The 17,717-nt window shown below is 41.3% G+C and overlaps 2 protein-coding genes across 5 annotated transcripts in view; one reads left to right on the top strand and one right to left on the bottom strand.

Moving 5' to 3' along the window:
- Window positions 1-17,717, top strand: part of NF1 (neurofibromin 1) — a gene marked incomplete at its 5' end in the record, with an annotated part of 98,926 nt that overhangs the window by 68,215 nt on the left and 12,994 nt on the right. For all 4 annotated transcript variants that reach the window (XM_082492860.1, XM_082492859.1, XM_082492858.1 and 1 more), the window contains 14 exons: window positions 6,211-6,643; window positions 6,882-7,222; window positions 7,916-8,118; window positions 9,190-9,383; window positions 10,898-11,038; window positions 11,245-11,524; window positions 12,708-12,922; window positions 13,132-13,193; window positions 13,316-13,430; window positions 14,119-14,220; window positions 15,114-15,254; window positions 15,611-15,737; window positions 16,241-16,372; window positions 16,894-17,029. In XM_082492860.1, the coding sequence (XP_082348986.1) occupies window positions 6,211-6,643; window positions 6,882-7,222; window positions 7,916-8,118; window positions 9,190-9,383; window positions 10,898-11,038; window positions 11,245-11,524; window positions 12,708-12,922; window positions 13,132-13,193; window positions 13,316-13,430; window positions 14,119-14,220; window positions 15,114-15,254; window positions 15,611-15,737; window positions 16,241-16,372; window positions 16,894-17,029 (2,622 nt within the window). The remainder of the gene's footprint in view (window positions 1-6,210; window positions 6,644-6,881; window positions 7,223-7,915; window positions 8,119-9,189; window positions 9,384-10,897; window positions 11,039-11,244; window positions 11,525-12,707; window positions 12,923-13,131; window positions 13,194-13,315; window positions 13,431-14,118; window positions 14,221-15,113; window positions 15,255-15,610; window positions 15,738-16,240; window positions 16,373-16,893; window positions 17,030-17,717) is intronic.
- EVI2A (ecotropic viral integration site 2A) lies at window positions 1,311-5,002 on the bottom strand. Its single transcript, XM_082493291.1, has 2 exons — window positions 4,838-5,002; window positions 1,311-2,706 (listed from the first exon to the last, which is right to left on the bottom strand). The coding sequence occupies exon 2, from the start codon at window positions 2,688-2,690 to the stop codon at window positions 1,929-1,931; it is 762 nt and encodes a 253-aa protein (XP_082349417.1). The 5' UTR covers window positions 2,691-2,706; window positions 4,838-5,002; the 3' UTR covers window positions 1,311-1,928.

Raw genomic sequence — 17,717 nt, 5'->3', positions numbered from 1 at the left:
TTTTTTCATGACACTGCTGGTTTACCCCGTTAATCTGCTGCCTCTCACAGCTTGCTGTGTTGCTGCAGGCAGGCTGGCTAACGGAGGGGTTCATCCTCCTGTTCGGGCTCCGTTACCTTCCGACCTGGGAGCAGTGTTACACCAGGTTAGATTCTCATGTTTGCTATCTCAGATTCTGGTTTTTAGTACTTGCACAGCCTCTGCTGTTGCCTCCCGCGCTTGTGGTCATTTTGGGGAAGGCGAAGGTAACTGTAACGCAGCACCCCCCAACCCTGCCCTTTCCCTCTCTTTCTGTCACCCAGGGGACATGTTCTCAGTTATCTCCTCAAGTCCTGGGTTGTCATCACCCGTCTGTCACCGTTTGGCCTTATTCTTCTTCTGGCCTTTCTCCTCATGTTTTAAAATGCCTGACACAGCGCCCTGTCCTCCCCTTCTCCCTGTGTGTTGTGTTGCACCTCCTCCCTTTGAGCTCCGATACGTCTGAATATGTGGTTTATGGCAGATTCGTTGGAATTTGCCCTGTAGTTGTGTTTTGGGGTGTTTTTTTTTCTGTCTCCACTGAACTTATTTTCTAAAGACTCCCAGTTCTGGGCTCAGCTTGCAAACTCCTTCCAACTTTATCTTCCTCACTACGCAAACCACCTCTGACACAGGCAGGGGCATTTTTCGTGACATCCTGCGCTCTCCTGGCTCCCTTGAGCGCTGTCTTCGCTTTGCTTTTCTGTCGCTTCTTTACCTGCCCCTCCAGCCAAGCGTACGGGTGACGCAATGGAAGGTGAATGGAGGATTCAGTCTTACATCCTGATTCTTTCAAACTCATACCACCATCTCTTGTGTCAAAAATGTTTACTACAGATGCACGGGATGTTTAGAGCTTTCTCCCTGTGCAGTTTTACCACTTGTAACCATGGTGCAGCAGATCTTCTTTAAGCCCAAGTAGCTTGTGAAGAACTTCTTGTGTTGCCTTAAAATAACAAAGCTCTGCTGCAGTGAGACCAGATAGAGACATCTCCCCACAAATATGGGAAAAATGGGGTCTCTGTGGGCATAAAGAAACTAAAAGTTGTGGTGGTTCTTGAAGAAATTTTTGGCGTGTTCTAATTGGTTGTGTCAGGACAAAGTGGAGTGTGTTTCCGTACGGATGTTTCTGTGACGCAAGAAATCACAGGTAGTCGTCAGAGAAGACCTTCACTGACCTTCAGCAAATGTTGTAGGAATATAATATTCCAAAATGCTTTCTGTGATTTTTTTTCAGTAATATTTTGAGTTAGAGAAATAGTATCACATAAGTCAAGTTCTTTAAAAGCTGATGTTGGTGGTTTATTGGAGATAACAAAGTGAAATAGTTCTCATAGTGTAACATATCATACAAACATCATATATTCATACACAAAGTCGAAACACCATAAATACGATTCAAATCTCAATCTGGTTCAAAAGCTATTAAGCTGGTTTAGGAAGTCCTTGATGGAAAAACCTGAAAGGGCATTTTGAGAGTGACCAGTTCCTAATTCAGTAATTGCATCAAAGTTGTGATTGAGTTATGGTTTTCTTAAAGTCGCAGCCTGGATGTGCCTGCGCAGCACCTCGCGGTGTGATGTATTTATTAGACTAACAGTCCTTTCCTTTGTCCTCCTAATGATCCTTGAGAACGGGCAAACTTCTGGCCTTTCGTTTTATCTCGTTCGGTCGTGATTTCTGGTCAAAGGACTAAAACCAGTCTTGTCGCTGTTCATAAAAAGTTATTTAACACAATCTTATTCCCTTCTAGGCCTACAAGTTGCTACAGCGTTCCCACTATCGTAAAAGCAAAAACCCAGAGATCTGCTTTCCTGTGTTAAAATTCATGTTGTTACTCGAAAGCTAAGTATTTGACTCATATTAATGACGTAAAAAAGGCAAAAGATGAGTTTTTACCTGAGCATGAATTAAATCTCAACTACAAAATTGGTTAAAATGGGTTTGTGTGACTTTGACGGTTCGTTGTTTTCCTGTTCGTGATCTGTTTCTTTAGTGAGTTTCTCAGTAGTTTCATCTCCGGTTTTCCTTTGCATCGCAGCGTCTCTCCCTGCTATTAAGTCTTGCATTATCAGTCCAGTTCCCGTTGTCTCCTTAGGCATCCTCTGCCACGTTCCTGCCGCAGTGGGCCATAAGCTGTTGGTCGCCAGAATATCGCCATTGCTCCTGGGCCTGCGTTTTCCTTGCTGAGTTTTTTTGAGATAGGACATTTTGTTTGCTATTACGACTGTCGACAGAAACAAGAAGGTGCAGATAAGCACGAGTACTGCTATTATAATGAAACAAATCAGTATAAGAGACTTATTGTCTTCACATGTTTCTTTTGTCAGTGTACTCTTGGGTTTGCTGGTGTTCCTTGGTCCTCCAGTGGTAGAAACGGCATTTCTGGCAGGGGAAGATGTTGAGTTTTGGGCCATTGTGGAGGATAAGGATTGCAGGGTATTAGTCTGCATTTCAAAAGTAGTCGCTTTGCTGCTGAAATTGGTGCTCAGAGGGGAATTTGTATTGGTTTCTGTTAGGTTCTGGCTTCCACTTAGGTTCTGGCTGATGGGAATCCACGTTTCACGTACCCAGGGGTAACGGGTATGGTTTGCGCTTGTTTGCAAACACAAAGAAAAGATTATCACAGCAGGGAAGACAAAGTGTGGCTTACTGTGTCTCTTTGTCTTCATCTTCCTATTTTGTCACCTGCAAAAATACAAATTACGGTATTAGTTTAGCTATTGCTAGTTCTCGAGGCTCGAATCGGACTTCTCGGGGAATAGCAGGCAGCAGCCTTTTTGGTGAGAAAGTGTGTAACTTGACCTCGGTTTTAGTGGATGTAGGAGGACGAGTTCAAGTATGTGGTATTCTGAAAGAAGAGGTTGTCTCAAACTTCTGACAGTTTGAGGTTTATAGAAAATACACGGAGGTTAAAGAAGTACATGGAGCAAAGAGAGAAAGTGTTTCCTGCTAACCACTGGTGCAGAGGCGGGCTGGGTGGTAGTTCCTCCTCGGTGGCAGTTCCTCCTCTTTAAAGCTGCCCGCACTACCACTGACTGTAAGTTCGTCACTTCTGCTTTTGCACAGAGAAAGGAGAAACCCAGGTAAAGTTTACAGGTTACTGCTTCTGACTTTCCTGTGTTCCCCCGAATGCGGGAAGTGGAACCGTGCTTGTCAAGATGCTCAAGTGAAGGAGGTTCATCTGAAAGGGAGTGCCGGCGGGCTGGAGCGCAGCACAGCTCTCTGGAGCGTTTCGTGACTGCCTAGGGAAATCTTGGTTCTCTAATTTTTCTGCTTTGTTGCTCAAAAGGCTATTTATCACAAATGTACTTATCACATTTTTCTGACAAACATGTTACAGATTGTGACATTTTCTTTAAAGTGCCTGCGATAATTATGCAAATGATACTGCCGTTAGTATGTTCTGTTTCACATTTGTGTAGGATTCAAATTTGCACCTGTTGGATTTGTCTGGAGGGCGGGAAACCGATCCTTAGGTCAGTCTGGTACTGAGGTAATGACCTCAAATAATAGTGACAAACCAGACGAGCCGTGAAGCGCTCCAGTGCTGCTGCTGCTCGGGCCGGGCTGCGCGTGGGGGACGCCGTCAGAGCTCAAGGCTTGTTATCCCACCCCAGGGCTCTCTGTCACCGTCTCTATTAACAGAACAAAATTTTTCCTTTGAATGTTACAGTCTACATTTGGTTCAAATATAAATACTGTAGAGAATGACCGAAAGTACCAGTGCTGTTTTGATAAATACCTTTGTTCTTGAAGCTCTACTTTAAAGGCAGCGAAGCGTAGCTGTACGTTTGTAAGGTCAGGTAACTTTGAAATGTTCCAGACAGTGTTTCTTTTATTATAGCCAAAAGTTAGCGTGCCTGCCAAAGAGCTTGATATATTCACTTCCAAAAATCCAAGGGGTGGACTTGCCCATCTCGCGGTATCCAAACGGCAGCCCTTCGTGTTGCTCAAGTCCTCCAGGAGAACGAAAGCAGTGATACGCCTGGAGTGTAACCAGGGAACAGGCGATGGGCGTCTCTCCTTATGTGACAAAGGAGCAGCAAAAGATATGTGTATCTTTTACTTTGCAGTTCACCCATAACGTAAAACTAAACCTCATTCTGAGATGAATCTGTTAAGTTTGAACTAGAAACCATCTTAGTAATCAGCTACAGCCCAGGTAGAATTTGGCTTTATCTGGTAAATGTTGCCTGGATGATGCCTTGTAGTGTATTTTAAAAAGGAAAAAAAGCAAAAACAGTGAAGCCTTTTTTTGGTTTTTTTTTTTTTGAAACACAACAACATTTCACATAAAGTTTCTGCATGCAGAACCGAGATGCATTTGCCGCCACAGAGATGCTCCAACAGTTAACATTCCTGTCCGGGAGCTGCTACTGTCCTTCTGCCGCTCCCGCCAGGAGCGCAGCGAGTCCGGTGTTAGTGGTGTTAAGGGCTTTGCTTAAAATCACGAGAGCAAAGGAACTGGTCATTAAAGAACTGATTTATCTTTTTTTTAGTTCAAGCCTTTGCCTAGGCGTCCATGAGCACGGGCTTAGGGTCTTCCATGAGCTCACAGGAATGCACAGGGGCAACAGAGCTGAGTAGCGACTGTCACTGTTAAATCTTTGGAGTCTGATTATGAATAGCCTTTAACATTACTAAAAATACAGTTATATCAGCTTCCTTAATTCAGTTGGAGATAATATTTTTACAGACCATTACTATTTTTCGGTTACTTGAGTTTCTTTAAAAATACTTTTGTGTATAATTTTCTACAAAATCTAAGAAACTTTGAAGTGGAACTTAAAAGAGGAGAAGGAAAACGTGTACTTACCTTGCCAAGATGTAGTCAAAAGAAATTTGGTGTTTCAGGTGTTTAGTCCTTTTAACAATGAAATTTCTTTGTGCATGTATTTGCTTTTAGGATGTGAAGGACCATTAACGTAAAGCAAGTAGATTTAGACAATGCTGCTGTTTCTTAAGCAAATCTGTAACTGAAATTATATGTCGTTTACTCTAAGTGGAGAACTAAAACCACAGAGATGACACACTTCCTTTTTGTAACAACTATACCATGACACGTTAGGGGGGAAAAACACCAACTTACCCAAATTAGCTCTCAGAACAACAGGAAGTAGCACAAGGGAAAAAAAAAATCTCTTCAGCAGACAAATATTCTACGCTTATGAAGCTGATCCCCGCAGTTACCCTACGCGCAGGGGCTTTGCCTCGGGTGTTACCGGGAGCGGTGTCCCGGTACACTCAAAGCTGCGTATGTGCTTACGGTATTTATTACCTCTTTCCGTAGACGGTTGATTTGCCTTGAAAGAGTTGGGTTAGTGCTAGCTTGAATCAGTGACAGAGACGGAAAAGTACCTTAGGTGTTCACGAGCTACTGTTGAGTTTGATTTTTAATTAATTCTTCCGAGTAGAATTCTGTCTGCCGTGCTAACTCTGGAGACTTGGTTTAGGCAGATCGCTGTCTAGTCTCATAGAATTCAGAGAACCGTTAAACAAGAATAAAAGGTTCTTAATATTTATATATTATCTGAATCTTTTTTTGGAAAGAGTTGTTTTGTAGACAGATCCTCAGAGGACTGACCATTCCTAGAAACGTTCCACCAGGTGCTGCAGTATATAGCAAAAGAAATGAGCGTGAGACCCTTTGAAAAAGTTGGTATGTGGGTACTTAATTAGTCTTAATTGTGACTTCTGAAATACATCTAGTATTCCACCTATAAAAGTAGATATAATTTGAATCTCTAGAGAGGTTAAAAAGTTAGTTTGAGGCACTTATACTTTACTTTTATTTTAAAAGAAACTTTGAGGTCTTTTCATGTAATCCAACTGATGCACTGTTGCTCTCCAGCACGGATTTCACTTTTCCTTTTAGTTGAATAAACCTCCTGTCTGTCTGGAGGCTCCTTGGCTGTGCCAGGTTGCGTGGCACTGCAGGCTGAAGTCAAGCTTCTTCGTACCGGGCACTGAACTCGGTTGGCGTGTGAGCCAGGACACAGCAGCAGCAGCAGATGCCTTCAGGCTGCAGCCGCCGCTCCAGCACCGCTGCTTTGGATCGGTGGTGTTTTAGAACTACCTGAAGGATCAGTCTGGTTTAGTGCAGCAGGAATATGTGTAATACACCACTCAAACGTTCGTAATGTGGGTCTAAAATGCAAACCCGACAACGTCTGTCTTGTTTTCTTACAGATTCAAGACTGGTCAGATCAACGGAGATTTATTGATATACCACGTGCTGCTAACTCTGAAGCCATACTATGCAAAGCCATATGAAATTGTAGTGGACCTCACACACGCTGGCCCCAGTAACCGCTTTAAAACAGACTTTCTTTCTAAATGGTTTGTAGTTTTTCCAGGCTTTGCTTATGAAAATGTCTCAGCAGTTTTTATTTATAACTGTAACTCTTGGGTCAGAGAATACACCAAATACCATGAAAGGCTCTTGACAGGTTTGAAAGGAAGCAAAAGGCTTATTTTCATAGACTCGCCAGGGAAACTGGCCGAGCACATCGAACACGACCAGCAGAAGCTCCCAGCGGCTACCTTGGCCTTGGAGGAGGACTTGAAAGTATTTCACAATGCTCTCAAACTGGCTCATAAAGACACCAAAGTTTCTATTAAAGTAAGTCCTTTCAATGCTGTTCCTAGTGAATTGTTATATTTTTATAAGGATTTGAATATGATTTTACGGTCTCTTAATTCTCCTCTCCTGTCTTGAGGAGAAATCGCAACTTCTTAGTATGCCTCGTCAGGAAGTATAACATTTCATACACTTATCTTTATGAAATTAAAAATGTCAGACTTTTCCCTCTGTATTGCTAGCACTAGGTGCTGAACCGTTTTTCTGTTCTCTTTCTAAGGTTGGGTCAACCGCTGTGCAGGTGACGTCAGCGGAACGGACAAGAGTCCTGGGACAAACAGTGTTTTTGAATGATATATACTATGCCTCTGAAATTGAGGAAATATGTCTCGTTGATGAGAACCAGTTTACCTTAACCATTGCCAACCAAGGCACGCCGCTCACCTTCATGCATCAGGAGTGTGAAGCCATCGTTAGGTCCATTATTCACATACGGACACGGTGGGAGCTGTCACAACCCGACTCCATCCCACAGCACACTAAAATTCGCCCGAAGGATGTCCCTGGAACACTACTGAACATAGCGCTGCTCAACCTGGGAAGCTCAGACCCCAGTCTGCGGTACGGATCTTTTGAATTTATATGAACGTCAGTCAAAAACGTGGATTCTTTCCAAGGTTTTCTTAGTGTGAGCAAATCTCTCTTGAACAAAACAGTTTTTCTTTCACCACAGCTCCATCAAATGTACTTTTTAATATTAAGTTGGGGTTTTCTATAGGTGAAGAAAGACATACTTACTGTCAGGGTAACTGAAGGCCTATGGGAAGCTTAATTTCTCTTTACAAGGAGAAATACTGCTTTGCGACGTATGTTCATTAGGTCCGTCTGGCGTACATGGTGCTGGGAGCGGTGCCACCGCGAGCGGGCTCCCGGGTCCTGCCTCGGGCCAGGTGCTGGTGCAGGGGCGGCCCTCGGCCGTCTCTCCCGGCACCGGGAAATATTCAGAATTTCCTGGAACTGAGGGCCTCTCCGAGACGTCCAGTACAGAGTCCTTCAAGCATACTCTTTAACCTCACCAGAAATTGTTTAAAGCAAGTAGAGGAGTAATTTTCATTTCTCCAAGGCACATGTTGTTGTCTCTGAATCTTAACTGGTGCAGGGAAACAGTTCAGGATTTAAATGTAATCTCTTAGAGAGCAGTATTGATTTGACTTTTTAAATGTCAGTACTACTACTGTGATGCCTTGGTGTAATGTGTGTATTTTAAAATGTACAAGAAAGCTATTACAAGTCACACTGCTTGCTTTGTTACAGGTCTGCTGCCTATAATCTTCTCTGTGCCTTAACCTGTACCTTTAATTTAAAGATTGAGGGCCAGTTACTGGAAACTTCAGGTCTGTGTATTCCTGCCAACAACACACTATTTATTGTATCTATTAGTAAGACTCTTGCAGCTAACGAACCACACCTTACCTTAGAGTTCTTGGAGGAGTGTATTTCTGGATTTAGCAAATCTAGTAAGTAACGCTGGTATTCCTTAATGCTAACCATGAGTTTGAAAAGATTTCAGTTGGCAGCTGTCTAGCTTAGTCCATTAAGCTTCCTCATGTTACTGAGTCACAATAAGTTTAAATTGCAAGTGCTTCTGAAGGGCTGTTTTAGCTGTTTTCAAGATTATCCATTTATATCTGTTTCTTAATAATCGAGCTGCGTAATCCCCCGAAGCCAGGCAGTTTCACAGACTGGAATGGCATCTGTTGGAGCAAAACCATCGCTTTGTACGTTTGAACGTGCTCTTTCCTTTCTCATGAAATAAATTAAAACAAAACAAAACAAAAAAAACAAAACCAAAAAAAGCAACTGCCTTTTCAAATTTGAAATGAATGTTAAACCAATTTTTATTAGACATCTCATTTGTTTAAAGGATTAAGTCCATTCAGAGAGATCACAATACGAATCGGTCGTTTCATATCACTGTCGATATTTTTGTACAGCGAGTACTTTGGATAGATGGCTATCCGGCTGTTGTTAATTCACCAGAAGTAGAGAATATTGCAGAACAAAAATCAAAATTTGAGGTCCATGGTAGTGAAGTTTTGAACTCTAGAAGACATGTACATGGAAGAGTTACCGGCTTCTTTAGTCGTATCAGAATTAATCTTTTCAGATTGATTCTCTCTCTCAATTGTAAATCTGGTTCTGCTGCACTACTTTTGTCATCCTTTTCTTCCAGACATAATACAGCTCTGGCTTTACTGTTGGAAGCTGTTTAGAATGCATTCTCAAGATTAAAAGAAATTATCTTCAGTAGTCCTACCGAATACTGAATGTACACATCTTTATGTCACATCTCTTAATAAGACATTAAAATGTCAACATCTCCTTGCCAGATTCCTACAGACATTTCTTGGATGTCATTATTGGAGTATGTTTCTTTTTGAAGCTTATCTGTTTGCCCAGTATTATTTGCTCGGCTCTGTTATTATTTTAGACAATAAGACTGAAGGGAAAAGCGCTCACAAATAATTATTTACTTATAAATAGAGACCAGTGCTGATTCTGTGTTACAAAGTGAATTTTTATTTCAGGTATTGAACTGAAACATCTTTGTCTGGAGTATATGACTCCCTGGCTGTCCAATCTGGTCCGATTCTGTAAACACAATGATGATGCCAAGCGCCAGCGAGTCACTGCTATTCTTGATAAGCTTATAACAATGACAATAAATGAAAAACAGATGTATCCTTCCATTCAAGCTAAGATATGGGGAAGTCTTGGACAGGTACAAATTCTGCATAATGTATTGCGGTTTGTTTATAAGCAGATTATAGAGTTTTTAACCACTTAAATGTCAATGCATAAATATAAAATTAATCTCGACGTGACCTAGGTACATTAGCTGTATGCAGAGCAGTACGCAAGTCCTTCTGCCGTTTCCATTCTATAAAATACTTTGTAAAACCATTGATGAACTCTGACTTGTAGGAATATGTTCCTGGCCCCCACTGAGAATTTAAAATTTAAAATCTTTGGTATTAGTAGTAATTACTTCATCAGCCGCCCTGACTATGTGGGTACGGCATGGCAAGAACAAAGCACTGGCATTCAGAGGTGCCTTGGGCACGTGGAATTGAAAGAACTCTTTCTTTTCTTTTTCTGTTTGCCCTTTTAAAACAGAACCATTTTGACTGCAATTAATAGAATATCAGTCCTCCTGTTGATCATTAGCTTAACGTTCTGTCTTCATCCTCCCCGCAAAGTAAAGAAAATGAAAAAAATAAAGCTGACGTATACGCCACTCGTGAAGGAGGTGTCGAGACAAACGAGACCAGCTTTCCTTGCCGGGGCTGGGCTTGCTCACAAGCTTTGTATCAGCTTCCTCATTGTTGTACTATTTTTATTTTTGTTAACTGTCATCCAAACTGATGCAGCCCAGCATCACAAAGCTGCTCTTGGAGAGTGCGGAAGCACTGTCAGGTGGATGCACGAGTGCATTTTCTTGCTTGGTCCGACTAGACAAAAGCAAAATGAAAAAAAAAAAAATCAATATAACTTTAAAGCGTAAATCACATTAAGAGCAATATGACTGTGATGTCCGGTATGAAAGTCTGTTAACAGGTAAATATGGAGAAGACAAAATTAAAAGATTAAATATTCCACAACAGTCATTGGAAATTTTGTCATTGGCTTAGCTGACCCAGAATTTCAAACAATTTTCATCATGTAATGACAGCTGAATTTGAACCAATACTGAAATAGCATTAGCCCGCGTGTTACACTTAGAGTTCTCTGCGCACTTTGACAGATTTGATTCTTACCTCCATATATTAAATGTCCTTGTTGTTGTTTTTGTACATGAGAAGAAACGTGTTTTTCTTGTAGCTGTGTTCACGCGCGGCTAGTGCTCTAAGCACAGTGTGTGACAGACGAGACCCTGCTTATTTCTTGGAATTATGTTTTTCCCCCCTGCTTCAAATCCAGTTTCTTCGTATTAGGTTCAGCATTTTATGTATAGTTATACTTTAAAATGGAAAATAAAATAAAAATCGTACAAATGAAATCCTCGTTTCTTCACAGTTCTGGAGTACGACCTGATACAATTAATCTTTATACTTCTAATATTTACAGTAGACTATTTTCCAAAAGGATAACAAATCACTAAAACTGATGCTTCGGTTCGTGGTAGTTATGCATCTTCAACTGAAAAAATGAATGATTGCTTATTTAAAAGGTGGTTTACTGTGGAAAAATAAAGTTAATCTGACTGATAAAAAAGAAATTTTTTTTCTCTAATAGATAACAGACCTCCTTGATGTAGTGCTGGACAGTTTCATCAAAACTAGTGCCACCGGGGGCTTAGGATCCATAAAAGCTGAGGTTATGGCCGACACAGCTGTTGCGCTTGCTTCTGGAAACGTGAAATTGGTTTCAAGCAAAGTGAGTTCCCTCTTTGCCTTAATTTCCTTTTATATAGTAATTTCAACTTGTATAACAGTGTGACACTGAGATGCTTTCTGATAACTCAGTACAGGCAAAACCATGATAAATTAGGTCCCAAGCAATAGAATAATTGCAGTGGTTTTTACTGAAATTTTGAGCTGTGCTCTTCGTTTGAGTGAAACGAAGTGGTGGTTGTCTTTCAGGTGATTGGGAGGATGTGTAAAATAATCGACAAGACTTGTCTGTCTCCCACTCCCACGCTGGAGCAGCACCTGATGTGGGATGATATTGCCATTCTCGCCCGTTACATGCTGATGCTCTCCTTCAACAACTCCCTGGACGTGGCCGCCCATCTCCCCTACCTCTTCCATGTCGTCACCCTGTTGGTGGCCACTGGTCCCCTTTCTCTCAGAGCTTCCACTCACGGTCTCGTCATCAACATCATCCATTCTCTTTGCACTTGTTCACAGCTTCACTTTAGCGGTAAGGTTTTTTTCAGATTTTCAATTAAGCTGATTGCTCCTTGGGTTGTTTAAGAAATATTTGAGTTGTCCTGCTCTCTTTAAACTGTTCCGAGAGTTTGAAAATACCCTGTTGTAATTCAGCTTGTGTTCAGATCAGAACGAGATATGATCTACAACAAATGAGTGTGGAATTAAAAAATTAATGTCTGGTTGAGAGCAGGTGCATAATGTAAATTTTTTGTATAATGGGTTTTAGAAAAAGAGAAGAAAGTAAGTGCCAGAAAGTTCCTCTAGTGCAGAGAAGGGAGAAAATATGTCTGTGCTAAAACTGGCTCGTGTGCATCGTTTGAGTGGTTATGTAATGTGGTAACAAAAATATCAATTACATAAGGGATTGTGAACCTATACTGTTAAAACAGGTATTTTGCATACTGCTGTATTTTAGCAGTCCTAAAATAATTGGTATTAGCAAATATGTAGCTGTCGCTTCTTACCACAGAAGTACAGTATAAAACCGGGCTGGGTTTTGTGCAGAAAAAAATTAAAAGTTTATGTAATCTTGTCTTTCTTTTAAAGTAGCTGAAAGCTCATTTTATATCTATATATATCGACAGACTGAGTGAGTGAATACACACACACACACATACATTATACGTATAAAGAAAAGCTTCGCTTTGACGCACAGAGAGAAAGGCAAACCTTCCTGTTTAAACAAGGAATTTGAAGTACACTGAAAGGCACTGAAAGTTAAGAATTGCAAAAATATTCAGTGCTAGTAGCAGGGCCATCATTTTCTTCTGATTTAAGTGGCTTTTTTCATCTTAGTGCCAGAGCCAAAAGCAGAATTTGATTGCAGTTTGAACGTACAGCACTGCTGGTATTTCACAGCAGGAACCCTCCAGGTTTCCATTTTCTGAATCCATGTGAGAAGTCTGACAGAACCGCACCTTTAAACAAGTTTCTGTCTACCTGTTTTTAGAATGCATCTTCCTGGAGGCTGATTCCAGCAGTCTGTGCGGCGGAGCACAGGTGCTGTGGTGTACTGGGGGAGAATAGCAAAGGAAACGGTGCCGGAATGTGCGGAGTGACGTGTAGGACGATTGTCTGCTTTTGTATTCGTGGGAGGGTGAGCCTCAGAGTCTTTAAAATGTGGATTGAATTTCAGTGGTTTAAACCTAATATGTAAAAAATTTATTCGACAGAGGAGACCAAGCAAGTTTTAAGGCTGAGCTTGACTGAGTTCTCTCTGCCCAAATTTTATTTGCTGTTTGGAATCAGCAAAGTGAAATCGGCCGCAGTCATAGCGTTCCGATCCAGCTATCGAGACCGGTCGTTTTCGCCTGGTTCCTATGAGCGGGAGACCTTTGCACTGACTTCGTTGGAAACCGTTACCGAAGCCTTGTTGGAGATCATGGAGGTATGCGTTCAACACAAAAGAAATTATCCGTACGGGGAAATGGCACTGCTTACGCTGCCTGCAGGCAAGCGGTGTAGTGGCGCGTACCTCCCGTGACATAATCAATAGTTAAGTAGCTGAATTCTGAGAACTAAAATAACTGCACATTCTGAATTTGAAAAAGACTTTTTCTTAACGTTACATGTATTCAACCATATAATTCTTTTTAGGCTTGTATGAGGGATATTCCGACGTGCAAGTGGCTGGACCAGTGGACAGAACTAGCTCAAAAGTATGTCGGCGATCTCAAACATAACCCCTGCCTGCCTGTGTAGTATATTGAGAATTCTCAGCTTGCTACGCAGCCCGTTTGTTGTATATTTGTTTACTATAGCGTACTCTGTTTCTTCGCAGGTTTGCATTCCAGTATAACCCGTCCCTGCAGCCAAGAGCACTTGTTGTCTTCGGCTGTATAAGTAAACGTGTGTCTCATGGACAAATAAAACAAATAATCCGAATTCTTAGCAAGGTAATAGACCCACGTACCCTAATTTGATTTGGTGGCAATACGTTTCATCGGTGCTGCGACTTCTAGAGTAACAACAGTTTTCAATACTGGGTTTAAAATTTGAGCCACTGAGATTGATACAGAAGTCGGTATTTAAATAAAAGTGAAATTTTCCGTTAAGGCATTTAGCTGCATGTGCATGATTCACAACTTCCTTTTATTAAAGGAAGTCAGTAATCTGGTGTGTTTTAAGTAAATGCAGTAAAGAGCAGGGCATTCGTATAAGAAAACTTTGAAACAGAGTGCCTGGCTTGGCAATGACGTTCCATACTTTCTAAAGAAGGTTGTGCTCCATAGCAAGTAACAGCGTGCTGAATAATGTTTCCTGTAAGCATTTTATTAGAGTTTTATGGACATAAACTTTAACTGAAGAGCTTCTGAATTGTAAAAGAGCTATTCTCTAATTCTTGCACCCTGTCCTGCACCCTTACTTTTTTAATACCCGTTGTGCAGTTGCTTTCGGGAATACGTATGTCACTTCTGTGTAAATCTCCATTTGTAAAAGTCCTTGAGAATTGGTTTAAAATGAGCTCAAGCTTTGTAGACTAATTGACAGCAACAATTATTCTTTAGAGCTTTGATCTTCTTTTTACAAAGCAAAATCTAATTATGGTTGTATTTTTAATTACCCTTTTTTTCCTACAAAAAGGGACTTGAGAGCTGTTTGAAAGGCCCTGATAATTACAATAGCCAAGTTCTAATAGAAGCTACAGTCATAGCACTCACCAAGCTGCAGCCTCTTCTTAATAAGGTAAACAACTGGGGTTTAGAGTAAACAGAGCGCCTATTTGGTAAATGAAAATTACAATTATGGCTATAATCTCAAAAATATAAGTAAGTGTTGTGGTATCTGAAGTTCACATTTCACTGCTATGACTCATGCTCCAAGCGCTCCACGTGGGAAACGGCAGATATTTGCGTGGGGGACCTGTGCAAAGGCTCCGCAAGCGGAAGGCCGTGCCACTGCCTGTCGTAATTCTTTCTGAAAGATTTTCAGTCTTGGCTTTCAAATGTCTGATTGCTGATATATGCTTTTTAGATGGTGGCTTGTAATAAACGTTAGTCTTACCTGATTCGGTATCAGTTCGCCATCTGTGTGTTGCTTGCATGGTTGTTATTTGATCAGCGTACCAATGGGCATGCCGTTAATGAAGAGCCACCTATATTTACTATTAGTAAATAAAACCTGTTCCTAGAAAAATCTGCTGCTTAAGAGACCGAGAATCTGTTGAATGCCAATTCTTCCTGCATGCTTTTTTGATTTGGAGAAGAAATTGCCTGGGCAGTTAGGTGCAGAATTGCAATCCGTTTTCGACGTGTGCGCTCCAGTTGATAACAAGACACGTTTCTGCTCAGCCTGGTGTAGGGCAATCTGTGTCTGACGTTTTCATGAGCGAGGGAGGGAATATGAGAGAGAAGGGACGGCTTCAGGGGGGCGTGAAAGGCTTGAGAAGCATTTGCTGTCTACTGTTCAGCTGTTAAGTGCATTAAGACAAGAGGTTCGTCCGTCCCTCCGTGCTGACGGGAGGGGTGCTGCAGGAGGGACGGCGATGCGCGTGCAAACCCGCATGTCAGCCTTAGGTGTCTTTGACTTGCAGCCGCTGCCTTGACAGTGACGTTGTGGCTCTTCCATTTTCCGTGCAGGACTCCCCTATGCACAAGGCCCTCTTCTGGGTCGCCATGGCAGTGCTGCAGCTGGACGAGGTGAACCTCTACTCGGCAGGTACGGCGCTGCTCGAGCAGAACCTGCACACCTTGGATAGCCTTCGAGTGTTCAACGACAAGGTACGCTGGGAGCAACCAGCTGTGACTAACCCTGAGTGTATGCAAGCAGATAGATCTGTTAAAAAGGAAGAAAATGTCCTTGACCTCTGGGACAGTAGTTAAGCATCTAAAACTGAAATTTGCATTAGAAATTGTTTCATGTGCTCAGTAGCAACAGTAAAACTAAGCTGTAGACACGAAGCTCTTATTTTGTTCTAAACTGGAACAGAAATATATAGATGTGTTCTAATCAAGGGTGTGTTTGCTATTGTTGTGTAAACTCTTAAAATTACTGTTTTGTCGCTTAAAAAAAAAGCTTGCAGTATGATGAGTAACTTTCGATGAGGTACTCCTGTGTTTTATTTTTTCGGGGTCAGAGCCCAGAAGAGGTGTTTATGGAGATCAGGAGACCACTCGAGTGGCACTGCAAGCAGATGGATCACTTTGTTGGACTAAATTTCAACTCCAACTTTAACTTCGCACTAGTGGGACACCTCCTGAAAGGTGAGAATGCATCTTGCTGTTCATTTCAGATGAACACTCTTAATTCAGAAATAAAAACAAGTCCAAGGATAAAGGGGAAAAAATAGGTGGTGGATTTTAAGTAACTTGGATCACGGAGTAGATACAGAATTAAATGTTCTTTGACTAAAGGACTTTGCCACGTTTCCCATAGACATGTTCTTTACTACTTCCTCCTGTTACGCTGTCTCTCTCTGCGTGTTTGCCTGTGTTCAGGCGCACTGTTTCTTTTAGAAGAATGATTTGTGAGACGATAGATATAATATATGCACAGACTCTTGAAATGATGTGATTTTTGGAGGGAGGGACAGAAAACATTAGTCTTGAACACGTGATTTCGGTTGGTGTTGTGCGCCCTTACCATTTGCATGAAGTTTCCTGAGACCGTGCTGAAAAATATCTAAAAATCTTCTCAAAATATTAATGCTTCATAAATACACATTAAAATTAAATAAAATACTTGGTTTCTTAACCTCCTTTCTTAGGGTACAGGCATCCTTCTCCTACCACTGTAGCAAGAACAGTACGGATTTTACATACACTACTAGCTCTGGTTAACAAACACAGGAACTGTGACAAGTTTGAGGTGAACACCCAGAGCGTGGCTTACCTAGCAGGTAAAGTTAAACCAACAAGCATTCTCTTAAATTTGTGCTAACTGAAAAGGAATGAATTATTGTGGGGATTCGTACGGTTTTAGGTTGATAAAATTGTACCAACGTAAAGGAAAGGTGTAACTGGGGATGGAGGAGTCTGGGCTAGGCTGGGGCGCGCCAGTTACGGCTTTCTGGGGAGGGAAGGTTTGCCAGCACAGGGCCTACTGTGCAACTTCGGAAGTACTTCAGGAGGCTGAAGCTTTCTTGGTTTAAGTGTGTGCCTTAGAACGTGCAAATTTCTGGTGGTCCAGAAATAGAAATTGTGACCATGTGAGGGCAAATGTTCAAATCGTGTAACTGGATGGGGAGTATCATTCTTTTTGAATGACCTACTTTTAATCAGTACATTTCAATAAGATGTAATTACATCTCCGTGGTCATCTTTATACTAAGTAAAAAAATTAAATTAATGGAATATTGCTTACATTCTTCAATGTATTCCTACTGTGGGAAACTTATGTTAGCTTTCTTTGAATTTTTAGCTTTGCTGACAGTATCTGAGGAAGTTCGAAGTCGCTGCAGCCTAAAACATAGGAAGTCTCTCTTGTTGACAGACGTTTCAATGGAAAATGTTCCTATGGATACATATCCCATACATCACAGTGACACTAGCTATAGGTTGGTTGTCTAACTTTTAGATAAGTTATCCAAATTTCAATGACTGTTTACTTTAGTTAAGTTATCTAAAGGTAACCTGTGGTATACTGAACACTGAAACCCACCTTGGTAAAGCAAAGTTAATGTTCTGTTATTGGTTCCAGACCAATATGCTACTGGTACTGTGTTCAAGAGTCACAGAGAAATTTGAGTATTGAACTCCTGTAGGTTTAATTTTGAGATCCATAAAGCTATTTCAGAGCTGAACTGCTTTGGAGGTTCTTAAACTCTTTGCTAACCCCTTTCCACAAGACCTAATTTCGCCTCATTTTTCATGTATACTTGAGAAGAAAGTTTTGTTTGTCCTTTTAAGAGCTTCAAGTCGTGTATTAAATAATCGCTTGGTCCGTCTCATTGGAAAATCTCGACACCTTAGAGCCCGTCTATAAGCAGCCACAGAGATTGGAAATCAGCCTGGAAGTGAGGCGGAGAGCCAGTTTCCCTTTATAGGGAGCGCTTTACTCAGTATCTGTCTTTTTAGCATCCAGTATGGAGTAGTCGGTTATTGAAATGTCTTTCATCTTGCCGCATAGGCTGATTTGCTTGTGTTCTTTTCATTGCTTTATTTTTTCTCTCTTGATCATTACATGCATATCAGATTGTTAGTTTTCACTAGCTCAGACATTTTTGCAAGCAAAGTAATTACTAT

This window comes from Vanellus vanellus (assembly GCF_965231255.1).
Source record: "Vanellus vanellus genome assembly, chromosome: 19".
NCBI classification, from domain to species: domain Eukaryota; kingdom Metazoa; phylum Chordata; class Aves; order Charadriiformes; family Charadriidae; genus Vanellus; species Vanellus vanellus.
The sequence above is the reverse complement of the archived record's forward strand: the minus strand, read 5'-3'. Positions and strand labels throughout refer to the sequence as shown.